This window comes from Equus przewalskii, chromosome 13 (genome assembly GCF_037783145.1).
Source record: "Equus przewalskii isolate Varuska chromosome 13, EquPr2, whole genome shotgun sequence".
Taxonomy (NCBI): domain Eukaryota; kingdom Metazoa; phylum Chordata; class Mammalia; order Perissodactyla; family Equidae; genus Equus; species Equus przewalskii.
This window is the reverse complement of record NC_091843.1, coordinates 45,628,542-45,656,517: the sequence shown is the minus strand read 5'-3', so window position 1 is coordinate 45,656,517 and position 27,976 is coordinate 45,628,542. Positions and strand designations below refer to the sequence as shown.

At 35.0% G+C, this 27,976-nt stretch overlaps 1 protein-coding gene across 2 annotated transcripts in view; it reads left to right on the top strand.

Moving 5' to 3' along the window:
* SLC12A2 (solute carrier family 12 member 2) overlaps positions 1–27,976 on the top strand; it is a 103,862-nt gene that overhangs the window by 71,820 nt on the left and 4,066 nt on the right. The window contains exons 16-26 of one of the 2 annotated variants that reach the window (XM_008530066.2): positions 3,187–3,298; positions 5,133–5,273; positions 14,388–14,494; positions 15,976–16,055; positions 17,780–17,905; positions 21,002–21,049; positions 22,453–22,575; positions 23,945–24,056; positions 25,860–25,946; positions 27,173–27,308; positions 27,595–27,662. In XM_008530066.2, coding sequence (XP_008528288.2) covers positions 3,187–3,298; positions 5,133–5,273; positions 14,388–14,494; positions 15,976–16,055; positions 17,780–17,905; positions 21,002–21,049; positions 22,453–22,575; positions 23,945–24,056; positions 25,860–25,946; positions 27,173–27,308; positions 27,595–27,662 — 1,140 coding nt within the window. The remainder of the gene's footprint in view (positions 1–3,186; positions 3,299–5,132; positions 5,274–14,387; positions 14,495–15,975; positions 16,056–17,779; positions 17,906–21,001; positions 21,050–22,452; positions 22,576–23,944; positions 24,057–25,859; positions 25,947–27,172; positions 27,309–27,594; positions 27,663–27,976) is intronic. The other variant, XM_070571255.1, reaches the window with a different exon arrangement.

Sequence of the window (27,976 nt, the reverse complement as noted above, 5' to 3'; positions counted from 1 at the left end):
GTTCTTAGATTTAGCCTGGTCTGAAGCATCTGTGATGGAAGTGCTGCGCTGGTAGGTGGGGCTTGTCCCTGAAGCCCTTAATGTAGATTAATGTGGCTTTGCTGGTTCTTTCAGAAGTTTAAGTTGTCTTAAAGGCTTGCTCTTTTGATTTGATTAGATTTTCTGAGAAAAGAATCTTTTAATCTTTTGCTTGTTGATAACATCCTGGCTACCAGAGTTCTAAGAGTCAGGTGGGAAAGGAGCTCAGAGATCTCAGGATTCAGCATATGAATGTTCTTTTAACTACCCTGTTTAAGGAGCTACTCCTGCCCTCAGCTGTTGCTGGAGTTTCCCAGACCAGAGGCCCTCTCTGGGCAGTAATAAGCCCTAGCCTAACAGGATTGGGGAGGAAACGGGACAGTTTCCCCGTCATGGTGATCAAAATGATTTGTTTTGTCTGGTTGCTTGTTTTGCACACTTTAAGTCAGTCCTTCTTATTTTAGTTTAACACATTGCCCCTTCCACTCTCAGAGGCACCTACTGCCTCTAACTCCTAGCCATTTTGGTGATTTTTGGGTGTAAAATCAGGTACCTTTACAACTTTCTCTTGTGTTCATTTAGGATTTAGCCTTTTCCTGATTTGTCATTCCTTTCTTGTTTTTCCATCTGCTTTCTGGCTTTCAGTGTTTCATTGCTATCGTGACCTCTCTTGTTCCCCGTATTATCGTGGTTTTGTGCCTTGAAAAATCCAGTTATACCATAAAGATTTTTGAGGAAGGAGTTAAAACGAAGATCTTGTAGTTTCTTTGGCCCATTTCCCAACGTGTTTGTGCGCGTGCATGTACGCACGAGCTTCCCCACACTAGCAAGCAGTGCATGGACATCAGCAAGGTGTCTGAGAATTCAACTCAATTCTGACACTATCTACCCAAAGACAGAATCGGACTCCACAGGTAAAGGGCTCAAGCTCACAAGACTGCCCTCCACTGCAAACACCAATCACAACCCCAGGTTGCTACCTGTGCTTCTGACCCACCGGCTATAAATCAAAGTTCTCACAACTCCCTCGTTGAGTTGGATTAATTTGCTAGAACTCAAGAAAACATGTTTACTAACTAGATTACCAATTTATTACAAAGGATACAAATCAACAGAGATGAAGAGCTACCTAAGGCGAGGTCTCAAACAAAGGAGCTTCTGTCCTTGTAGAGCTTGGAGCCGGGCACCATGGCACCTGGAGACGTTCTGGTTCCCCAATGTGGAAGCTCTCTGAAAAAAGGGACTAACAGGCTGTCCTTTGGGTTTTTATGGAGGCTTCATTATGTAGTCATGATTGACTAAGTCACTGGCCATTGGCAATTGATTCAACCTCAAGCCCCCGCCTCCCCCTTCCCTGGAAATCAGGGAGTGGGGCTGAAAGTTCCAGTCCTCTGATCACATGGCTGGTTCTCCTGACAACCTTCTTTAGCATAAACAAGACACCCATTTCACATGGCCCTGAAGCATTTTCACAAACTGAGGACAGGAGCCAGGAACTGTGGATGATGACCAAGTATATCTGAGAAATATATTTCCATCATCTGGATGACCAAATATATATAGTTTTTTTAAATCACAATATCGTAGAAGGCAAATATTCACTTCCTGTCATTATTACTCAGTCATCCCTAATATATTTTGTATATACCTTTTTTGGTATGATAAAACTATACCAAATTATGCCTTTCCAGTATATTCACTATTTAGTAAAAATAGGGGCTATAGTTAATTTCCCAGAGTACTAGGTTATATTAGTTCAAGTGTAGGTTAGACTACCATAACAAAAAAGCTGAAAAAATATGGTGGCTAAACAAGACAGGCCATCAGTGTTGTGTGATATTCCAGAGGTAAATGGATAGTTCATGGCAAGTAGGCAGATTTGTTGCACTTGGTCATTCATGTCTCACATTGCTTGAATCTTGTCAGTCTGCCATTCCCTAGGAGGTGTTTTTGTCCATGTGGTTGAAATCATCAGTCGCCACATCGTTGGTCTAGCTTACAGGAAACAGAAGGAGAGTATGGAGGTTGGCCAGCTTCCTTTTTAAAGGACATTACCTGGCAATAGGAACATCGTATGGGCTGTAAATCAGTCAGGGGGCCACTTTTAGCTGATGGGAAGGCTAGGAAATATAATCTCTAGCTGCGGAGCCATGTAACTTACTAAAGCTCAGACAGGAGACTGGACTATTAGGAGTCAGGGCCATAGAGTTTAATTTCATGTTCGATTGCCAAAGCAGTTCTCCCAGACATAAATTGGTTTTTCAGATAGCTTGCTAACATTCTGAATAAGTTAGTTTTTTTAAAGTCCTTATTCAGTTTTCATGCTTATTTTATGAGTATAGCTTAGGAACTACCCTAAAATTTAGTGGTTAAGTCAGAATTTTTAGTCTATTTGCTTTTTGATAAAGTTTGTTCTAATTATGTAAATTCTTGTTTTAAAGGATTTTTGCTAGTCTGTTTGAACTTATAAAATGGATACCTGAATATTTTTTCATCAAGTAAGATTGATTTACATTTCTAGTCAGCAAAAATCAAGAGTTAAGAATATATGAAAGTCATGCCACTGTCTTGTGTTTGCAGAGGCAATTAAATTCAATTTTGGCTTTCACCATAATTAATTAGAAAACTTTTAGTTCAGGTAGAAATCTTTTCTTCACCATAGGTGGTTTTACTCATATGACAACAGTCATTAAGCTGGTTTAGAGACGGCTGATATTACAAAGTAGAAGTAATTATGATGTGATCAAGCTAAGAAAGAAAGTGACCTGTTTTGTACATAAGGGCAAGGCTATGCTCCCAGGCAGTTTTGTGAACTCTGAAAGAACTGGAATTATGACCTTTAGAAGAAGGACAGTTGTTACCTGTTTTCTACCCATCACGGTCATTTCTTTCTGGAGTCACTACCAGAATCTTGATGTATAGTTTTGCCTATTTTAGAAGGACAGTTGGCATGATGTTTGTTCCAAGAAGGTTTTGTTTCTGTACTTTTCATGTACCAAGAAACCCTGGTTAAAAGTCATCTTCTCTGAGAATCCTGTGGCCTGTGTCTTGAGGACATTTGTATAAAGGAGATTCTAGTTTAATAATATATTCTAGCTTAAAATCATGTCCATGTTACCAAAAACCTAAACTTCTCAAATTTTGTTTTTCTTTTTGATCTTAAATTAGGCCACAGTGTCTTGTTATGACGGGTGCTCCAAACTCACGGCCAGCTTTACTTCATCTTGTTCATGATTTCACAAAAAATGTTGGTTTGATGATCTGTGGTCATGTACATATGGTAAGTGTTAGTTTTTTATATTAAAATATTTTTCACTTTGGGTGTATACTTTATAATTTGTAGGACTTTCTAGATCTGAAATGATTTGACAAGATAAATCTATTGAGGTTTTGTTGGGTTTTTTTCTGAGGAAGATTTGCCCTGAGCTAACATCTGTTGCCAATCTTCCTCTTTTTGCTTGAGAAAGGTTCGCCCTGAGTTAACATCTGTGCCAGCCTTCTTCTATTTTGTTTGTGGGTTGCCACCACAGCGTGACTGCCAACAAGTGGTGTAGGTCCACGTCTGGGAACTGAACCCATGTTGCCAAAGCAGGGTGTGCCAAACTTAACTGTGGGGCTGGCCCATGTTGGGTTTTTTTCTATGGTAGTTATTTTCTTTGAAATATTTTTGCCTCCAAACTGTCTCAAAACCTCATTTGTAAAAAGATAAGAATTTTGCATCTTCATCATTTTTCTTATTATGAGTAGGATTTTAGCAAACCACATTGGTCTTATAGAACAGTTTAGCTAAGAAAAATAGCTTCTTGGTAACTAGGAGCCCAAATGAAATTCAGCTTTTTTTTTCTTATTAATAGTTCTCATAAAGTCCTGGGAACATTTACTTACCAGAAAAAAAGAGTTTGGAGGAGGTAGACAAATCGTGGTAAATATGTAGTATCTGTTATACAAAAAGAGCAGAATGAATGCTGAATTTTCAAGTTCACATGCTTTTAATTGCCCATTCATTTTTGTTTTAACCATGAGTATGAACATTATTAAAAATAGTGGTAAACTTTTATCCAAAAGTAGTTTTCTGTTTTTGGCATCTTGCCTATTGGAAACAGTCACTAGATGATGGATCATCTGTTCTGCATAAGACATGAGAATATTTATTTGTCAGATTAGCTCTTCTCCCAAGCTCTATCGTTCATCTTATTTTGGTGCTAGAAGTGTATGTTGTGTGCCTCATGTCCCAGCTCCTGCTACACTACTTGTACAGCAAAGTCAAAGCTGTGTATGTGTGTCTGTGTGTGTGGGGGGGGGGGGGTGGTGTAGAGGGACACATTGAGACACTGACCCCACTTAGGACCTGTGGGGTTTTCTAGTTTAGCTTAAAGTTCATCAATTCAAGTTGGAGTCTTGGGCACAAGAAATTACAAATGGGCCAATTTCCCTACTGGGAAAGATAAATTGTGTTTTTCCTTTGCTTATTCGTGCTTAATTAGGATGTACTCTTAAACTTATTTTTACATTTTTGCTTTATACATTTGTGTATAACATATTTTATGTGTTGCTTGCAAGGATCAAAATAGAATTGTAAGTTAAAAAAGCTCATTTCCTTTCTTCTGTTATTTCATCATTTAACAGAAGTATGAAGAAAAAGTACGTTTATATTATATAGCTCTGTGCTTTTCAATGCTATTTCTAAGTTACTGAGAATTAATAACTCAGACATTTGGGACAAACGAAAAATAAACTGGGAAACTTTCTGTAGAAAAACTGAAGGCTCTTATTTTTCTCTGCATAATCTCTTTTCCGTTTTCAATAATTTCTAATTTCTTTCATTTACTTAGTATCAAAAGCTTCTTACTCATTTTTCAGTCTGTTTCTTCTTCTTCTCTTCTCCCTTCTACAGGCACCCCCTATGCCTTAACTGTTCCATCAACCCTATCTTTTCATAATCTTAAGTATTAGAAAGAATTCACTGACATGAAAACGAAATGTTGTTATTACACTTCTGTCCCCCACCCCAATGTTTAGGCACTTTGTTTAAGCCCGTATAACAGGATGATTTTTATAAATGTGGAATAGATTACCTTTCAATTAAAGATAGTATTAATATTTTCACCTTAAAGGGCCCTCGAAGACAAGCCATGAAAGAAATGTCTATTGATCAAACCAAATATCAGCGATGGCTTATTAAAAACAAAATGAAGGCTTTTTATGCTCCAGTACATGCAGATGACTTGAGAGAAGGTGCTCAGTATTTGATGCAGGTAAATTTATTATTCCTTTCACGTGACTACATTTTAGTTTTGCACAAGCTTTTAAAAACTTTTTCATTCTTTATATTAAAACAAATGGTAAATCTTTTTAAATATCTTTATTAAAGTAGACTACTAAGATTTGCATAATTGAGAGCTTCAGGGACTGTAGAAATAATGTGCTGTTGGCTGACAGTGAAGAACTTACTTGTCAGTTATCGTAGCCTATTTCTCTCCTTCTCTAAGATATTTCCCGTTCACTCCCTGCTGCATCTCACTGGGGTTTTTGTTAAGAGTGTTAAATAATGGTAGTCCTTAGGTAATTTTTGAAAAATTCTAGTTCCTTATTGTATTTCTCACTATTTATTTACTAGTACTCAACTTAGACTTCTCTTTCAGCTTTGCATATGGCAGAGTAGTCAGAATATGGGATTTGGAATTAGTCCAAAGTTTAAATGCTAGCCCTGCAACTTCCTTATTATGGATTTTGGACTGAGCAAGTTACTTAACTTCTCTGAAACTCAGTTTCCTCAGCCAGCCCTAAAGGTTGTGGGGAGAAGTAAATGGGTTGAGACGGTGTTTGCCAACTTATTTTTATAGAAACCCCTTTCTTCAAATGAAAGCTTACCCAGAAGCCCATTCACTGTGTTAAATATGGAGCTGCTTTGTTAAGCAGAGGTGGAGGCTCCCGGTGCTCTCGGCTGAGCCCTTTCTGTTTTGTATTTCTTAAAACTTGACAAGCACAGACTTAAGAATGGCCTAGGCAATCCTCAAGAATGATAAGGACGGGGAGTGGGCTTGCTTTGGCAAATAGAAAGCCTTGCTATAAAACCATAGTAATTAAGATGTTGTGGTATTAAAGTAGCGATAGATAATTAGATAGTGGAACAAAACAGAAGAAATAGAGTCACTCATATGGAAAATTTACTATTATATGTGACAGAGGTGGCATTGAAAGGATGGGCTGGGACAATTGATTATCCATGTGAAAAAATAATATAACAGGTTCTTATAAAGACGTGATACAACCACCATTTCCAGAGGAATTAAACACCTAAATTTGAAAGAACTTTTTTTTAAGTTTTAGAAGAAAATAGAGAATAATTTTATGACCTTGGGCTAGGGAAGAATTTTTTAAATAAGACACAAAAAGTTGAAATATGAAGGAGGAGATAAGGTCTTTTTTAGTTAAAATTTAAAACCTTTTGCTTCTAAAGAAAACGTGAAAATGAAAAAGCAAGCCACAGACCAAAAGAAGATAACATCTTACCAGCAAAAGAATATGGTTTAGAATATATAAAAAAATACTATAAATCAATAAGAGAAACAGAAAAGGGAGCAAATGTAAATTTAATATAAAAGAAAAGGAAACCTAAACAACAAAAGGAAAAAAAAGCACAATACAATTTTATTCTGTACCCATCAGATTGACCAAAATTAAGCCTGCAATTTCAAGTATTAAAAATGGTGTAAAGCAATTGGAAATCTTTGAACTGCTGTAGTAATGTTGATTAAACCACTTTGGACAGCACCGGGCAATGTCCTGCAAATTTGAAAGTGTGGATATCCTAGGACATTCCGTTCTTAAGTGTGTACCTCAGAGAAACTTTCACACATGTGAAGAAGACTGCATGAAACTTCATAGCAACATCATTTGTAATAGTGAAAAAGAAATGTAAGTAACTTCAACAGCCATCCATCACAGAATTGAAAATTATAGCATAATCATGCAGTGGAATTTTATACAGTGGTGAAAAAAAATGATACGTAGTTCCTTTAAAAAGTTCCTATACATAAACCACAAACACAAAAAGCATTAAGGAAAAATAGCAAGTTAAAAAAAGGATATGAATAATGTGAAGATGTTATAAATTCTTTTAAATATGTAAATTAAAAATTTATATGTATTACACCTAAGTAATGGAATGCATAGGAAGAATACAAAGAGGGCGTGAGAAGGATATATAGGGTGCTTGATGTGTGTTTGTAACGTTTATTTTCTTAAGCTGGGTAATGGGTACATGATTATTTGTTACTTTACTCTTTATTCACTTTTGTATGTGAAATATTTAAATACTTCAAGTAAGTTGCTACCCGTAAAGTTGTTTCCAGTGGCTAAATCTTGCTTTTGTATAATTTATGGGAACATTTTGATGACGACTTTAGGTATTTAATAAATGTTATGAAGGAAAATATTTTCTTAGAGCAATGGTTCCTAAACTTCAGCATGCATCAGAATCACCTATTGGACTTGTTAAAGTAGGCTGCTGGGCCCCGCTTTGGAATGATTCAGTCAGTATGTCTGGGCTGAGGCCTGAGAATTTGCATTTCTAGCAGGTTTGCAGGTGATGCTGCTACCCTGGTCCAGTCCAGGCACTATACTTTTAAGAACCTCTCCCCTCGAGGATTTCTGTGAGATAAATGACAGTATCATAAAGTTGATGAGAGTTCGGATCCAGCCTCCTCATCACTCTCCTTCACCTAACGTACTCACCCCCGTGGGCCATGCATTTTCACCAGTGTGGGGCAAAATTAGGATGGGTAGAACAGGATCATTTTGAGACTGCCCTGTAAACTTGGCAAATGCACCTGCCTTGCAAAGATGCCCAGGAGATTGACTTTATTCTAGTGGCAGAGCTGTCTGAGGAACTGTATGAAATACCCTTACAAATGATGAACTACCTCTGTAGAACTAACCACTGAAATTGGAGTGTAAGTTGTCACTGAGAGTATTTTTCTTTCCTTTGTACCTTCTGTAAACCTGTTACATAAAGTGGCAAAGGCCTGTTTGTCTGTTAGAGGTGTATAATCTTTGTCAGAATAGTTTTTTGTACATTGATTTGTTTCTACAGTGACTTATTTTATAGTTCTAGAGATGCTATCTTTAGGTTTTGTTATATGTTTTACTATACCTTACATTCTGACTTTTCATTCTTTGTCTCCTCATTTGCCTGGTTACTAATAATATTTGTAAGTATTTATTTATCATTAGACTAGCATTTAGGTATCCAGGCTCCACAACGAAACTTGAGATTCACTATTTTAAAAAGAGGCAATCTTATCAATAGCTTGCTTAAGGAGCCCTTTAGCAGTGAGACATTAGCACTGCTAACTTGGGTATTTGGATTTTTCTTTTCTTTTCTTTTTATTTTAATGTCAGGAGCCACTTGATTATCAATCCAATTTTAAACCTTCATTTTAAAGAGCAAAAACTCACTATTCTTACTGAAAAATCAGATTGCATCATGATGGCCCGTTAAATCCAGTGGATCTCATTCAGTCTCAGTATAGACATAACTCTTTCTTTTTTCCTGGGCAAAAATAGCCTAGAATTACACTGTTGGATATGCTGGATGTTTCTGACACCTTTCCTCTTCTTTATCAGCCACGTTTTGAGGTAAACAGTGATATTTTAAAATTGTTCTAAAATAAGTACACCAAAATAATTTAACATTGCCAATAAGAGTATTTGAAATAAGTTATATCCATGTCCTGTAGCCTCGTCCTCACTATATATTGTGCCATAAGATACTAACTGATGATAGCTTAAGGCCATCACTGTCAGCTGAGCATATCACAGCTGATCATCCAGAACATGCAGCCAAAACTCTACAGTCTTTCAGTGATCTTTAAAGTAATGCAAATCTCATGGCAGTGCTTAACTAAATTTAAATAACCATAATGTTTAGAATTGTTTTTACTTAATAACGAAAGACAAAAATAAAAAGCCACATACCACTGGGGAAACAGTTCTTCTTCCTGCTGCAGTAAAAATAGTCACGGTGATATGCAGAAAAATATGAAAACAAACTGAGTACATTTCTCGTCAGCAAATTCTCATGGAAGACGCACAGAAAACACATTGCTGAAGATCCAAAGAAACAGCACAGTGCGAATGTTTGATGGAAACTAGAGATGTTTGTAATAAGCATAATAAGACTACATTTTGCCAAATCAGTTTCAGTTATGGAATTCCATGGAAAACTGATTTTCTATGAACCATTAAAGAAATATGCTCCAGAAAAGATGTATTTTCAGTAATAAATTGTTTTTTTTAAAACTCGTGATGTTTTATGGAAACTGAAAACATTTCTTCTAACTGAATAATTACTTTGATTGGAATTTACAAAGATTAGGGATGAGTGATACATGTGAAATTTCTTTGCTCAGTCATTGAAGAGAAAGTTATTGAAATAATGAAGTTGAAAGCAGAAATGTACAGAATGCCACAGGATGTTATTATTAATTTTATAAAAATGAACCCTTTTAATTATAATAAGATTATGGTAAAGTTTGTGATGAGAAAAAGAGTAACCCTGACAGTATTTTGTACCATCAAGAAGTTACTGATTGTCTTGTGACTTAGCTCTTTAAAAAGCTAAAAAACTTAAAGATATTTCTTAGTTTTCTTTAACCAAAAAAAAAAACCAAAACAAAACAAAACACATTGTGTGGTTAGTGGCTACCCTGCAGATAATCTTCAAATGAATATTCCTTGTCTGCCCCATGAAGGCAAACGGTTATTTTTTAATTTAATTTTATTTTTCCTTTTTCTCCCAAAGCCCCCTGGTACATAGTTTGTGTATTTTTAGTTGTGAGTCCTTCTAGTTATGGCGTGTGGGATGCCACCTCAGCATGGCCTGATGAGTGGTGCCATGTCCGCGCCCAGGATTCGAACTGGGGAAACCCTAGGCTGCCGAAGCAGAGCGCCCAAACTTAACCACTCGGCCACGGGGCCGGCCCCAGCGTTATTTTTTTAATAGTGAAAAAAAATCTTACTTTTTGAAAGAAACTTGTGCATGGATAGAACATTTTGAAAATGAATGTAAGCTTTCAATGGTTAGGAATATTTCTTTTGTTTCCCAGTTATTCCAGGTCCTTAGGACAGTGTCTGGCACATGATCAGTGCTGATAAACACTTGAATTAATTTAATCTTTTGCAAAAAATGATTTATCACCTGTAAAAACTTGTGTGACCTTACACCACATGCAAAAATTAACTCAATGGATCAGCAACCTAAATATAAGAGCCAAAACCATAAAACTCTTAGAAGAAAACACACAGGTAAATTTTCATAACTTTGAATTTGGCAGTGGATTCTTAGATATGACACCAAAAGAAAAAAACTAAATTGGATTTTGTCAAAAACTTTTGTGCATCAAAGGATGTCATCAAGAAAAAAGACAACCCATGAATGGAAGAAAATATTTGCTAATCAAATGTCTGGTAAGGTTTAATATCCAAAATATATACAGGCATACCTCATTTTATTGTTCTTTGCTTTATTGCACTTTTCAGATAATGCAGCTTTTTATAAATTGAAACTTTGTGGTAATCCTGCCTTGAGCAAGCCTATCAGCCCCATTTTTCCCCACAGCATTTACTGACTTTGTATCTGTGTGTCACATTTTGGTAGTTCTCACAATATATCAAACTTTTTCATTATTGTATTTGTTATGGGGATCTGTGAGCAGTGATCTTTGATGTTACTATTGTAATTGTTTTGGAGCGCCGCAAACCACAACTATATGAGACAGTGAACTTAATCAGTAAATGTGTGTGTGTTCTGACTTCTCCACCCACCTGCCATTCCCTCTCTCCCTCCATCTCCTCAGGCCTTCCTATTCCCTGAGATACAACAATATTGAAGTTAGGCCAATTACTAACCCTGCAGTGGCTTCTAAGTGTTCAAGTGAAAGGAAGAGTCGCATGTCTCTCACTTTAAATCAAAAGCTGGAAATGATTAAGCTTAGTGAGGAAGGCATGTCAAAAGGTAGGCCTCATACGCCAGTTAGCCCAGTTTTGAATTCACAGGAAAAGTTCTTGAAGGAAAGTACTCCACTCAGTGAAATTACTTCACTCCAGTGAACATGCGAATGATGAGAGCAAAACAGCCTTATGACTGATATGGAGAAAGTTCTATAGTTTGAAGAGAAGTTTAAAATTTGGAAAGTTTAAAGTTTGGATAGAAGATCAAACCAGCCACAACATTTCCTTAAGCCAAAGCCTAATCCACAGCAAGGCCCTAACAGGCTGAGAAGAAAAGTGAAGCTAGCAGAGGTTGGTTCATGAGGTTTAAGGAAAGAAACCATCTCCGTAACATAAAAGTGCGACATGAAGCAGCAAGTGCTGATGTAGAAGCTCCAGTAAGTTATCCAGCAGATCTAGCTAAGATCATCAAGGAAGGCGGCTACACTACACAACAGATTTTCAGTGTAGGTGAAGAAAACTTTCCATTGGAAGAAGATGCCATCTAGGACTTTCATAGCTAGAGAAGAGAAATCAATGCCTGGCTTCAGAGCTTCAAGGGGCAGGTTGACTCTCTTGTTAGGGGCTAATGGCAGCTGGTGACGTTAAGTTGAAGCCAGTGCTCATTTACCATTCTGAAAATTCTGGGGCCCTTAAGAATTATGCTAAATCTACTCTGCCTGTGCTCAGTAAATAGAACAGCAAAGCCTAGATGACAGCACATCTGTTTACAACATGGTTTACTGAATATTTTAAGCCCACTGTTGAGACCTACTGCTCAGAAATAAAGATTCCTTTCAAAATATTGCTGCTCGTTGACAATGCACCTGGTCACCCAAGATCTCTGATGGAGATGTACGAGATGAATGTTGTTTTCATGCCTGCTAACACAACATCCTTTCTGGAGCCCATGGATCCAGGAGTAATTTCAACTTTCATGTCTTAATATTTAAGAACTACATTTCATAAGTCTATAGCTGCCATAGATGGCGATTCCCGTGATGGATCTGGCAAAGTCAGTTGAAAACCTTCTGAAAAAGATTCACCATTCTGGATGCCATAAAGAACATCTGTGATTCACGGGAAGAGGTCTAAATATCAACATTAATAGGCGTTTGGAAGAAGTTGATTGCAACCCTCTCGGATGACTTTGAGGGGTTCAAGACTTCAGTGGAGGAAGTAACAGCAGATGGGGTGGAAATAGCAAGAGAACTAGAATTAGAAGTGGAGCCTGAAGTGTGATGGAATTGCTGCAATCTCATGATAAAACTTTCATGGGTGAGGATTGCTTCTTATGGATAAGCAAAAAAAGTGGTTTTTTGAGTGGAAGGTACTCCTGATGAAGATGCTGTGAAGACTATTGAAATTACAACAAAGGACTTAGAATACTACATAAACTGAGAGACAACAGTTGAGAAAGCAGTGATAAAGCTGATAGAGCAGTGACAGGCCTTGAGGGGATTGACTCCAATTTTGAAAGAATTTCTACCATGGGTAAAATGCTGTCAAACACCATTGCATGCTACAGAGAAATCGTTTGTGAGAAGAGTCAATCGATGTGGCGATGTGGCAGACTTCCTTGTTGTCTTATTTTAAGAAATGGCCACAGCCGTCCCAACCTTGAGGAGCCACCACTAGGATCAGTCAACAGCCATCAACGTCAAGGCAAGACCCTCCACCAGCAAAAAGATGACGACTCACTGAAGGCTCAGATGGTGGTTAGCATTTTTTAGCAATAAAGTATTTTTTAATTAAGGTATGTAGATTGGTTTTTTAGACATAATGCTATTGTTGCACATTTAACAGACTATCGTATAGTGTAAACATAACTTTTATATGTACTGGGAAATCAAAAAATTTGTATGATTCGCTTTATTGTGATACTCACCTTATTGTGGCATCTGGAACCGAACTCTCAATATGTTCAAGGTATGCCTGTATGGGACTCCTAAAACAGCAACAAGAAGACAAACAACTCAATTTAAAAATGGACAAATCAGTTGAATAAACATTTCTCTAAAAATAAACACATGAGAAGATGCTCAATATCATTAGTCATTAGAGAAATGCAAATCAAAACCACAGTGAGATACCACTTCACACTACTAGGCTGCCTATAATTAAAAAAAAAAAAAACGAAAACCTAAAACCTCGGGAAGTAACAAGTTTTGCCAAGAATGTGTAGAAATTGGAACCTGTGCATTGCTGGTGGGAATGTAAAATGCTGCGGCTGCTGTGGGACACAGTTTGGTGGTTCCTCAAAAAACTAAACATGGAATTACTATATGACCAGCATTCTACTCCTAGGCATATACTCAAAGAAATTAAAAGCAGGGAGTCAAACAGATACTTGTATGCTCTTGTTCATTGCAGGATTACTCACAGTACCCAAAAGGTAGGAACAACCTAAGTGTCCATCAACAGATGAATGGATAAACAAAATGCGGTGTATACATAGGATGGAATATTATTCAGCCTTAAAAACGAATGAAATTCTGATATATGCTGTAACATGAATGAACCTGGAAGACATACTGAATGAAATAAGCCAGACACAAAGGACGAATACTGTATGATTACACTTATATGAAATATCTAGGATAAGTAAATTCAAGAGACAGAGGTAGATTAGATGTTACCAGGGCCTGGAGGGAGAAGAGAATGGGTAGCCAATACTTAATGATTACAGAATTTCTTTTTGGGGTGATGAGAAAGTTATGAAAATAGATAGTGGGGTTTAAAAATCAGTGTGTTGTAGAATCTAATGAAAGGATGTTCATTGGATTTGGGGGGCATAATTGCTAAGCATGTTGAATTGTAACTCTTGATAAGGTTGCAAAACAAATTGATTGCTGGAACAATTGAAGAAGGAAATCAGCCAAATTTTAGCAGAAACTTTTGCATGATTGGTAGAAAGAACCCAAAATTTAGTCTTGGTGTGATTCAGAACTGCAGCTAATAATGCGTGTCTTCCATTTGGACTTTTGCTTCCAGAGTTTAGTGGCTGTTATCAAAATATGTAACTGAGAATACCACTTCTGTGTTGTGATTTTTATAAAAAATGAAGTATATTCCATCATCTTTCTCTCACTAAAAATATGAAAATTTTGACGAATCGTAAAAGTACAAATGTGAATTTAGAACTTGTCAAGTGATTGATTTTATCTTCTATTTTTGTGTATGTTTAATTCTAAGTAATATGTGATTAATGTATATATAATTTATAAATATGCATGTATTGGGTGCTCAAGAATTTTTGCTGACTAGGATGTATAATTTAAAAATGTTTAGAGGCTGTCTATTTGGAGGATTTCATCATTTAAAAAGCATTTTGTTGAATAGTATATCTTTAAGGTTGCATTTTTCCTGTATTTTAGGCTGCTGGTCTTGGGCGTATGAAACCAAACACACTTGTCCTTGGATTTAAGAAAGATTGGTTGCAAGCAGATATGAGGGATGTGGATTTGTATATAAACTTATTTCAGTGAGTACCTTTTTAATTTAGTAATTTAGTTGGTTCAGAAAATGTTAATTTTGAAAGCTTGCACTGATTTTTGAAGCCTGTTTCTCATGTACTGTCTTCTAGTAGAAGAATAAGAATGAAAAGAATCACACAGGGTTATCTGGGTTTGAAATTTATGATCTTATTAACAAAAAATTTTGGTTGATCTTTCTATGTCTCTTTATACACTCAAAGATTCACTCACAGGTACACGTGTGTACACGCAGGTGTGTATACTCTGGCTTTCCATTTAAGTTAGTAAGCTTTTTCAAAACCCTACAGCTGTTTCTGAGCAGAGTTCCCCCACGTTGTCAGATCCTTCACCTTCTAAGTTATGTCATTGTAATATCTGATGCTAAGGAAGACATTTCATCACTGATATCAACCTCACAGGTTTAGGTTTGTTCCCCTCTCACACTAATTTTGCAGTTAATCATTTGGTTTATCCATTAAGCTATTTACATTTCTTTTTAAAAACTGTACTTATATGTTTTGCTCCTTGAAGTGTAAGTTCTGAGTTTACTATTTACTTTTCAGTGGTATTTCCACTGATCTTTATCAGACATCTTAGTTTTGACTTAGGTATCTTTAGCTTTCCTCTTAGGGTTGTCTGGTAGATTCTTTTTCTTCGTTTGTTACTTTGTCTTTCTGATTTTACTCTGCTCATGTTGTTATTGATTTTTGCATGTCTATCTGTTTAATCTACAACAAATGCTTCTTGGAACTGAGTTATTTAATAAAGAGAATAAAACTTCATTTTTTTTGCCAGATTTTCTTCTTAATCTTGAAAAATATTTCTTTTTCCTAGTATTCTGGGATTTGCTTACAAGTGTCTTTATCTTGTTCACACTGTTTTATAAAGGATCAGGGTTCCCTCTCACTATACCATACTTGATTGAAGAATAGTCTTTTTCTTGCCATAGCTGCTGATAGAATAGACCTATTCACTCCTTCTTATAAAGATTTTCTTCATATACAAACAGTTGTCCTTTTTTTAAAAAAAAATTGTATTTGGCAAAGTAACCCTAAGACCAGATTCAAATCCTATGTGTCTGAATTTTGATCCAATTACCCTTAACTCACTAGAGTTATTTCTCTTCCTGGAGCTCCTATTGTATATACTATAGATATAACCACATAATTATTTGCCTGTTAGCACAGATGATGGTTTTGTTTTCATAGTTACCTTGAAACATCTTTGAGGAAGTAACCAGATCTCATACTTTACCTTTTAAAAAATCTCTTTCTATTGATTAATAAAGTATATGAAGAATAAGATTTCCCAATGGTGAAGGATTTGAAACTAACATTATATGGATCTCACAGCAATTTTAAAGCATATTAAAAAAAATCAGACATTTAAAACTGAAAGTAATTTTAGAAATCATCTAGTATTGCCTTCATTTTATAGAGGAGGACACAGAAAGAAATTTTTTGTGTTTGGTTTTTTTTTCCTATTATAGCGATGCCTTTGACATACAATATGGAGTAGTGGTTATCCGCCTACGGGAGGGTCTGGATATATCTCATCTTCAAGGACAAGGTAAATCTTGTTTGAAATAAGTTTTTATATTTTAAAAATATAAATTATTTTGTTAATAAATTATAAGTAATTCTCACAAATCCTTCTGTAATTTTAATATTTACTGTCTATTCTGTGTCATATGCTTTGTTATATGACGTTTTAAGATCAGATCTATTTGGCTTCACCAAAGTTTGTGTTTTCTTTTTGTACCAACCTGGATGATCACTAGTGATTACTAATGGAGAGAATAAAATTCAATTCAAGTCATAAGTTTAAGAGGAACAGGCGTTAGTTATGATTGTAGATTGGACAAATTTGTAAAAATACATGATAAATAAAATAGTTGGAGGAAAAATTTTATCACTACTGAATTGTTAGACATTTTCATGTTTGTGAAAGTCATGCTCTAACAGTTATTGAGGTTTAGGGTACCTGTTAATTCTGCATAATTATTAGTAGGGTCCCTTTTCACTCTCAAAAATATCACAGTTTGGCTAATAAATTATATAGTTCTGTAATTTACTGAGCTTTAATGTGATTGGAACTTTAAGAAGATATTTTCATGTTATAATCGTTTTAATAACAATTCTTTAAAAAAATTGAAATTGTTTTGAAAGCCTCATTACTCATCATTAGGATTTGGAGACAGGAATTTGGTTTAGCATAGGGATTAAGAGTGCAGGCTTTATGGGGCTGGCCCCATGGCCGAGTGGTTAAGTTCGCACACTCCCCTTTGGTGGCCCAGGGTTTTGCCGGTTCGAATCCTGGGTGTGGACATGGCAACGCTCCTCAAGCCATGCTGAGGTGACATCTCACATGCCACAACTAGAAGGACCCACAACTAAATATATACAACTGTGTACCAGGGGTTTTGGGGAGAAAATGGAAAAATAAAATCTTTAAAGAAAAACAAAGCACAAGTTTTGGAGTCAAATTTGCTTTAGAAGTCGCAGCTTTTTCTCTTAGTAGTTTTGTACCCTGGGCAAATTTGCTGACTTCTGTCCTCAGTTTCCTCATCTGTTAAAACAATTACTTCATAGGGTTGTTGTGAAGATTAAAAAGGAGAGATGGGCTGTGAAGCTCTGAGCATAGTGCTGGCACCTAGGCTCACATAGTTTCTGTTATTTCTCTTAATACACACAAATCAGTGATGAGGATTATGGATAGATCAATTTCATATTATGTTTGTCTTTATGATAAATGTTTTTATAGTGGAAGTTAAATGTTTACTCACTCGTTCTTAAACGACAGAAAATTAAGGAAGTGCTTTAAAAATGTGGAAGCAGTACTTTCACCATGAGCTTAGGAAAGGACTCTCTTCTCTAGTTTTGGCTCTATAGTCTTGGTTATAATTTTTCAGCGTTGTGTGTCATCTTACATGTATATGAATATTTGTCACATTTACGTTTTTCCATGTGTAAATGACTTTGAGAACAGAGTTGATTCACATTTTATATGTCATCCTTTTGTCTACCAGATTCTTGTGTTCCATGAATCTCATTCATTACTGTTGCCCAGCACCTAATTCCAATGTCTGATGCTTAGTTGTGGCTCAAGATACTTAAGTGAATAGTCATTTCAAAAGAGAGTATCACATTTGTTTACATAACAAATCATTTATTATAAAGTTATTATTTCACAGTAAACTTTGCTTAAAATTGCCATTTAATTGATATTATACCATGATCCTTTCTTTAATGGTTAAGATTTAGATAATATTTTGAATACTTTCATGTTTACAGAAGAATTATTGTCATCACAAGAGAAATCTCCTGGTGTCAAGGATGTGGTACTGAGTGTGGAGTATAGTAAAAAATCGGAGTTAGATACTTCCATACCATCTGGTGAAAAAACTGTTACACATAAAGGTAATTTTTATTCAAACAAGACATTTTATGAATAGTAATGTTTTAGTTTTGAGAGAAATGGTTTTTATTATCTAACATCTCTTATAAAGTAACCCATTCTCAAACTTGGACTGTTCTTTTCTAGTTGCTCAGGTAAAATTTATGGCTTTCAAAAATGGCTACAAAATGACTAGCTGTTTTTAAGGTATTAAAGTAGATTTATAGGACAGAAACTATGCCAATTAATTATACACTAATATACTCTTGTGTTTTTATTTATGCTTGCTTTAAATAAGACGTTTTAATTTGAAGCATAGGTTAAATCTGAACATGAAAAGAAACATGGTAATTTTAGGGTAATGTGCATATAGCATATGACACTCAAAGGAATGACGTTTATAAAATTAATTTACATAATTTTTTGGTAAATCAAGATATTTAAATACTGGGGGCATTTGTTTACGTGCTGAGATATTCAGAATATTTTTACATTTCTTATACCTGGAGTTGTTTAGGTAAAACAACGTAATAAAGAATCAAGTGCAATATTGTTCCTCACTTTAGTTTCTCTGAGGAAAGGAGCTATTTGTATTTGGTTGGTGAACTGTTCGGCCATAATTACAGACATAATACCCCTGGTGGCTCGTGTGGTTTAAGCCACAAGATTTTCAGATCTCATGAGACTTTAGATAATTTCATCCACAAATCTGTATGTTAAGAGAGATGACTTCCAAATCTTACTCTCCCACCCTCACTCTCCTACCTCTGTTCAGTCGAGTATCTCCGTCTGTCCTATTCCCAGCTGACGTACACAATATAAAATCTGCACTGCAAATCATCAAACCACATCATACTTTTGATTCCTGTAAAATGATTATCATTCTTTTTCTGAAATTGATAACCTTGGACAAATCCTCTCTCTGGGAAATTGATCTCTTTTAGATTACTTAGCATTAATGTTTTTTCATTTGTTTCCTCCTTATTTACCTCATTTGCTTAGAATAGTAGTAGTTGAGAGTTTAGTTGAGACCCATTTTTCCCTTTCAGTTCTTTGCTGGCTTGATTATAATTGTTTTCAATTTCGTCTCAAAACTCTGTAAACTGACTCTAAAACTGTTCTTGGGCTGGCCTGGTGGCACAGCAATGAAGTTCGCACGTTCCGCTTCAGGGGGCCTGGGATTCGCCAGTTCGGATCCCAGGTGCGGACATGGCACAGCTCAGCAAGCCATGTTGTGGCAGGCGTCCCACATATAAAGTAGAGGAAGATGGGCACGGATGCTAGCTCAGGGCCAGTCTTCCTCAGCAGAAAGAGGAGGCTTGGCCACAGATGTTAGCTCAGGGCTAATCTTCCTCAAAAATAAATAAATTAATTAAATTAAATTAAATTAAAACTGTTCTTATGTTCCTGCATTTATTTTTAGTTTATCATATACATTCTTTGATTTTCTCTTACTTTTTTTTTTCTTTTCTCTTTACTAAAACAGATCCTTTCTTTACAGAATCTGTTAGGAATTAATAGGTAACGCTATGACAGGAGGGGAAGAAATAATATTTATCAAGCATCTACTCTGTGTATGATGTGCTTCCCACATCATAGTAGGTGTTGTCCATGCGTTAGCTCATTAACGTGTATCACAATCTTATGAAGTCATTATTTTTATAGAGTAGGAAACTGGGGTCAGTACATTTCCACTCATCTTTTTGTTGTAAAAGAGTAAATGCCTTTAACTTAGTTTAAATCTTTTTTAAGTGTCAAGATTTCGTTGACATTTCTGAGCTCTTTGAAATGAATATAGAATGTCCGTAGTTAGATTTATAAATTTTTGTCATCAAAGACAGATACTATCAAATAGCTACTTTATAAGAACAATAATATTTAATATTATGAAATTAAATGTCATAATTGAAATGGTTCTTATTCCATAACAGGCATAAGAAAATAGCATTCAAAAGAAGCATTAATTTTATTTTGTGTTTATTTTCTATTTAGCCAGTTGTTTTCAAAATTAGCATAGAAACTATAGAAAAGATTATACAATTTAGAAAGTCTTTAGAATTGTAAGCATTCTGGTGTAGTCATTATGTAGTCCTAGATATTTGATATGTCTATTTTGGTTACTGAAGCATACAGTGTGGAAGGGGAACAAAAAGAACACCATTTGAGTACTGATTTTCTGCTAGGCCCTGGGCTAAGTACATTGATGCTTGCAATATAACAACCTTAGGAGGTGGGTATTGTTCACTCATTTTAAAAATGAGGAACACGAGGAATTAAGTAACTAGCTCAAGGTCGCACAGCCAGAAGATGAGTTAGAGCTAATATTAGAGTGCTGGGAGTTTGACTCAAGCGCTCACTGCAGTGTACTCTTTCCTATCCAGGTTGACAGTTTTATATGCCTTAAACAAATAATACAAGCCTCTATTAAGAAAAAAAATGGAGATTAGGTAAACTGATAACCGGAGAAAAATATTGATACATATTTAAATACAAATGGGCCAATGTATGCATACATACATGCATATACATATATATATATATATATATACATATATAAATTTATTTATTTGAAAAAAATCACTCCTGTATAACCTGGCATTTTATGTAAACCAAATGACTATCTGATAAAATTCCTTAATATTTTAAGTGGTGATTAATTTTTACAAATACCAAATATTCATTAAATGTTTCTAAAATAACTTTTCAGTCATTTGCACAGTGATGCAGTGGCGTGTTTAAAATTTATGTATCATCTGCAACGTCAGTTTTTTAATGCCGTATTTCTACTATGTAAACCATAGTTCAACATCTTTTCAACTGATTTCAAGTATGAAAATTTAAAAGTTTAAATATTCTGGTAAAGTTTTTGTCAGTTTCACAGGAATAAAATGTAGGAGTGAGTGTTAAGCAGTAGCCTGTTGGAGGGGTCTGAACTACGTTTGCCTTTTAAAATCCTGAGCTCTCAGTGTAGAAAATATCAATCTTCAGTCTTGATTACTTTTCACAGACTGTTTCTTCATACTATGTTTTGTTTATAAATGTGCTTTATTTACGTTTTCATTATTTTATTAATATAAAGGCAATTAACTTATATTTTGTGTTTTTTAAACATAATCTAGATGAGGAAGAGGATGGCAAGACTCCAACTCAACCACTGTTGAAAAAAGGCAGGCATTTTTCATCATTTTATTTCAATCCCTTTTTTCATACTGTTAACTCTTTAACTCCAACCTTATTATTTTCTTTTCTTTAGTTTTTATTTCCATGGTGAGGTGATGTTACAGTTATTTATTAAATGCAGATTAGAAAATGATCATTAGTCCAACTAAAGAGTTAAATCTTCCCAGGAAAAGGTGATATATCAAAGACAAATTCTTTTAACTCATCATAGCATTTCTGAAATATTCAAACCCTGAAAGTCAATCTTCATTTTTTAATTTTAACTGCATGGTTTAGATGATAAGTAGAGACACTGAAATAGGTTTATTCACAGTGTCACTTGCATTCTTTACCATCAGTTGTACCCAATGAAGTCCTTAATTTTGATACTAATATATTTTTCATTTCAAAAATTATAATATTTCTCACAGTCCTGCTGCGTTTGGGAGATACACAGTCATGTCAACGTACATGAATTTTATGAGAAGGAGATAGAGGTGAGAGTTATGGAGCAGTGTGGTTTGGTAGCCATATTATTTCATCATGCAAAATCATTCGTCATGTTTGCATACATCATGGCAGCATGAAAAGTGAATGATAGACATTCTGTGAAAGCAATCAGCTTTCCTCGTATGGATTTCTGCTTTTAAAAATTTGGTGTAGGAATTTCATAATAGTCATTTGCTTGCTCACAGAGCCAGTGCTGTTTTTTTTTTTTTTAATTCCTGGCAATGTAAATGGGAACTCCCTTGGTATATTGTTCTTTAGACCTGCAGCAGATGAGTGTCCTTCCAAGGAGTTCCCACCATCTTTCTGTGGCTCAGAGAAAGATGTGGTGCTTATATGGCTTTAGAATTGGGCCTCACGTATTGAGGGGACAAAAGTGAGGTAAAGATTAGGGAGTTTCTTCTTAGACTAAGAGGTTTCACTGTGATAATTGCAAGATTGTATTGTTTCTTCCACGTCCTTCTGTCTTCGATATTACAGATAACATGTTAATAAAAATTTTTTTTGAGGTTTAAATTATTGAGAAACTAGATTACAAAAGAAATATGTTCGTGAAACAGGCATAAACTTAATTTGTCCATTTAGCCTAAAATAGCTTTTCAAAAATCAAAATCTAGGAGTCAATTATAATTTTCCTGATTGGTGTTTATGATTCTCTTTCATTCAGAGTGCTTCAGAATATTAGAAAGTATGGGTATAATTTGGATGAGTTTAGTTATTGTAGAGATAGATTAATCTGTAACCATTTTAAAAGTTTAAATTACAAACATTATGATGAATGCCATACACAACTGTCTGCTTATAAACATTTAAATATACGGAAGTTAGGGAACTATAGGAATTCAGCAAAAGGGACTTCAATATTTACCTCCCTTACATCTTATTTTTCTCCTTAATCCTTTAGAATCCAAAGGCCCTGCTATGCCTTTAAATGTAGCTGATCAAAAGCTTCTTGAAGCTAGTACACAGTTTCAGAAAAAACAAGGAAAGAATACTATTGATGTCTGGTGGCTTTTTGATGATGGAGGTAAGGTTGTTAATATTTTTTTTTTTTAACAATTTTAAATTTACTGAAGTTGTGGGAATGATACTAAGACATGGCGTGTGCCTTTCACCCATAGACCGCATTCCAGTTTTGCCAACTTACCCAAAAGATACAAGATTAATTTTAGAATCAGGTGTTGTACTTAGTGTTCTTCAGTTTGGAAGTTGCTCAGTCCTTCCTTCAGCTTCATGACCTGAACTATCACAGAAGTGATGCTATGCTCTTCTGTCTGGATCGCATCAGGTGGCACGTGATGTTGATTTGTCTCATCGCTAGGAAGGTTAGCTTTGACCATTGAGGCAGGTGGTTTTCACTAGGTTTTTACACTGAAAAGTTACTGGTTCCCCCTTTTATAATTACAAGTATTTCAGAAATGGGGAGTTACTTTGAGGCTATGTAAATATACCATTGTTACTGTACCTTTTACCACCATCTTTAGCATCCATTGATATTTCTGCTTAAATATATTATTGTTGTGGTTGTTTTGTGGTTGCCAAATGATGATTTTCCAATCTCATAATTTCTTCCTCATTTATTACTTGGCATTTTACTGTAAGTGAGAGCTTTCTCTTGATTTCTATCTGTGTGGACTCATGGATTCCTATTTATTCAATGGGATATGACTTATCATTCTCATTATTTGTTTTGATGTTCAGATTGTCCCAAATTTGGCCAGCAGGATCCTCTTTAGGCTGACTTCTATGTCCATTTGTCATGTCCCAATCATTCTTTATTTTCTGGTAAAATATGATGTTCCAGGCTCAGTTTTGCACTTTCCCTACCCCAGCTGGTAAATCACCCTTTACCCAAGGAGCCCTGATTCCTCTTAATGGAGAATGGTATTTAGAAACAAAGATCAGGGCATTAGATATGCTCGTTGCTACTAGGGTGTGACTGCTCTCAGGCACTCTCACTGGACAGATCTAGGAAATAAATATGTATGTTTGTATGTGTAGATAGAAATTGAAAACCAATTCCAGTCCAACACTGCAAGGTTCAATGTAGCCTCTCCCTTTTTATGTTTGTCATTTCAGTAAGAAACCTGGCTCCCATTAGCTTCAGTGAATATTCTCATTTCCTCCGTCCTCCTGTATGTGACCCGTCTCCCGACTGTGCTAGGCCACTGTCCCATTTCGCGGCCTGTCTTGTGTGGGTCCTGACTCCATTGGGGCTCCCTCCTTGTGCAGACCTGCCTAATGTTTTTTTTACTACATTATTAAGGAAAGGCAGAAAGGAAAGTTTTGTTGTGTTGAGTTGTAGTAAATGTATTTCTAGAGACTAAATTGAATTAAAAGTTCTTAATTAAGAAATTAGTATTTAATAAATGATTTGTTAAATTTTTATGATTCAGGTTTGACCTTATTGATACCTTATCTTCTGACTACCAAGAAAAAGTGGAAAGACTGTAAGATCAGAGTATTCATTGGTGGAAAAATAAACAGAATAGACCATGACCGGAGAGCGTAAGTCTATTTTGAATTGAAGGGCATTTATCCAGTAGTACTTCATTATTACAGTATATATTTGATAGGATAAAAACTAGACAATCCAGAAAATGTCAGTCATGTTGTTTTGTTCTATACTGAAGCTGAAAATTCTAGTTAAAAAAAATAAACCTTCTCTTGAATTTAGTCTTCATATTTAAGTTATAGATACTTAGTTTTACTTATGTAGTATTTTTTAATATGTTGACATCTTAGAAGGTCTTTATTAAATACTTGTGGCATTAAAGTGTTAAGCAGCTTTCTTTTTTTTAAATCAGAGGAGACAGTGCTCAAAAATTATGTATTCATATATCAGATACATTTGGTAGACTTCTAGACTACAGAAATGCAGGATACCATTGTCATCCATTCTCTTATTTCTGTCTGTACTGTCACAATTCTAGTTCTGGTTTCAGTACTTCTAAGTACCCTGTGTCTTGTCTCTGACCTTTTCAGCATATATTGTACACTTTGCTCCTGTTTTCATGTTTGGAAAGCAGAACTTTGATCACATGATTCCTCTGCCCAAAATATTTTTAAGTTCTCTGTTACATAGCATAGAAAGTCTATGCTAAAATGTGACAGTCAAGGCCCTTTACAATCTGTTCTCCTGTTCCTTTTCTATTCTTATCTTCTGTTCCCCCAAATGTGCCTTATACTTCAGTTTATGTTTCCACACCTGCCCTACTCTAAACATGTAGGTGATTTCTGACTTTTCCACTTTTGCTTACTCTCATCTCTCCACTGGAAATAGCTCCTCACCTGCCTTCCTTCTCTGTTAAAATACTCCATTCTTTAAAGTCCAGTACTATTTTCACCTTCTTTATAACGCCTTCCATAATTTTTTTACCTTTGTCCCCCAACTAGTTGGTATATTTCCTTCCTGAATTGTGATATGCTTGATATTACTCATCACATTCTGGGGCTTGTATTATATTTATTTCCTTATTTTTGAGTTTTCTGGGCCTTACAACACATAGCAGGCACTTGGCAGATTATCACTGGAATTCATTGAGGTGTTTATTTCAAATAGTGACTTATGTAAGAAGTACTAGTAATAATTTAAAAATTAGACCTTTAGCTCATCTATTTTCTAATATCTTAATTTAGAAAACTCATTTTATTAAAAATAAAATGCTATTTTCTTGATTGCTTTTCTCATATGTATGTTTCAACGTCTCTATTTTTGCTGCCAAGGTTTCATTGCCAGCTATGCCTCCAGAAAGGTACTTATTTACTGAAAAATCAGAGGCTTGTTGGAGCTCCTTTTCCATGCCTGTCCCAGTTCAAAAAAAAATACTGTGAACTTATGAACTTAATCTGCTATCAGTTATAGCTTCTCTTTGGCCCAAGCAGTCATATTTGGGTTCTGAGAAATGCATTCTTCATGGATGAAAGACTAAAACAAAAATAATTAAACAAATAACTGTTTACTATTTTCTACTGAAATCCATACACTTACCGAGATAATTTGACTAAAATTAACTTTTAATAATAGTTGCCATTCAAATTTTATTAATCTTGCTCTGTCCATTCATCAGTGGATGCTAAGGAGAGATTCAGAGAATGTAAAAGAAGATAACAGAAGTCTCTACTCAGGGAATTTAGACGTCGGCTAAGTGTGGATGGACAGTGTGAATTAATTCGTATAGACTTTGTTTAGCACCTAATAGACTTCTCCTATAAATCATGCTTTTCACATATACAGATTCAGCTCTAAATAGAATAAGAATACTTATATATAGCCTTCATGTGTCTGATTGCAGTTCATTTTTGTTCTAGGATGGCTACTTTACTTAGCAAGTTCCGGATAGACTTCTCCGATATCATGGTCCTAGGAGATATTAATACTAAACCAAAGAAAGAAAAGTAAGTTATTGGATAAATTACTTGGCACAAATTTCTGATCCTTTTATGGATGACCTACTCAGACACTCCAGTAATAAATCATTTAACTTAACTAATTACCTGGAGTATTTTGTCTGTTTTTAGTTACACGTGAAGTCAATTTCTTTTAATCTAGCACTGACAGTTGGCATTCCTGTAGCAGATATAAAAGTAAGTCTAAAGGGTTTTCAGTTATCAGAGAAGAATTCAATTACTGCTTTACAAGTAATTTCTGAAATGCCACAGAAATTCCTCATGGTTCTTTAAATTTCGATTGTTTATGCCCACATTCATTACGACCACTCGATCCCTACTTCACGTACATATGACTTTCCACTATTTTGTTTTATTACTGAAATAGGAGAATCTAAGAATTTGCCTATAATAGTTGTATTCACAATTCTCAAAAGTCAAAGAAAACTAGATTCTTGGAATATTCTACCTGAAAGTGGCATATAGAGGTTGTTATATGTATATTACTGGACATAGTTTTAATTATTCTCAGATAAGTGTTGAATAAATGATGAAGCTGGTATAAAGAATTCATTTTAAATAGAAAATAGTAAGGTATACCTTGTAAGGTTATAATTGTTTCCTCTTATAAAACAATATATACCAGAAGCTTTGTCTGAGACTTGATACTGAAAAGTATGTTTTTCTTCACATTTATAGAGGATTAGAATGTTGTTCATTTTCTTTTACTGTCTTTTGTCCTGTTAAGTATCTTTAGATCTAGAGATTAATTCTGCATATTCTTAAATGTTGAGTATCTGCCCTTTCCCCCCTTCAGAATGTTTTAGTACCTTTTCTTACACTACTTTTATTCAGTGGTACTTGAACTGGGAAAGACTTTGAGTAAAAGAGTAACACAATTTGGCTTATTGCTCAAAATGATCATTTTGACTACTATGATGAAAATTTATTTAGGTTGAAGGGGGCGAACATAGGAACAGGGGTAAATACAGAGATAGCAGCATTAGCAGTTAAAATTGCAATTCTGTTATTGTGAATATGGTTCTAAATTTCTAATCAATGGAGAAACTAGTGATTGCTATTTCCAAAACAAATTGTCAAAGTGATTATTATAGTTAGGGTATGGAGGGGAGCACAGGAGATGGAAAACTAACTGTTCGTTATAATTTAGCATTTAAGATCTTACTGTTATGTAATTCAAAATACGGTTAATGTTAGTATTCTATTTTTTTCAGTATTATAGCTTTTGATGAAATGATTGAGCCGTACAGACTTCATGAAGATGATAAAGAACAAGATATTGCAGATAAAATGAAAGAAGATGAACCATGGCGAATAACAGATAATGAGCTTGAACTTTATAAGACCAAGGTATTCTTTCTCCTTCCTTTTCATGAATCTTCCATGTGAGTTCTTTAAAATACTCAAGACATAAGTAAATATCAAGAACTACAATTTGTTATGGGAGGAACCAGTTATGTAAATTAAATCTCCCTTAAGTTAGATTTATATGTGGACAGTGTAAAGCATTAATTCTTTTAAAACTAGGGAACAGATAGTTTTATAACACCAGATTGATTTTGGTTTCTTTGCATGAACCACACTAGATTCCATTTTTCAAATGATCTAGGAATGACTTTGTTCTGTTTCATTTCAGACATACCGGCAGATCAGGTTAAATGAATTATTAAAGGAGCATTCAAACACAGCTAATATCATTGTCATGTAAGTAATACATGTACTAAGGTTTTCTTGAGTATTCATTTTATGGTAATACAATTAGGATTAATTTCTATACGAAGCACATATCTATATAACACCCATAATGACTTAGTGGTTATAAAGAGGGAAAAATAAACTTTTTAAATACACTTTGCTTTAAGCATTTGGAGAAATTATTGAACGTAGGAGTAAAGAAAAACAAAAATTTTTATCCTTAAGCTTATATGAATTTAAGTAATTGCTTTTTTTTTTTTTAAAGATTGGCACCTGAGCTAACAAATGTTGCCAATCTGGTTTTTTTTTTTTCCTTCTTCCCA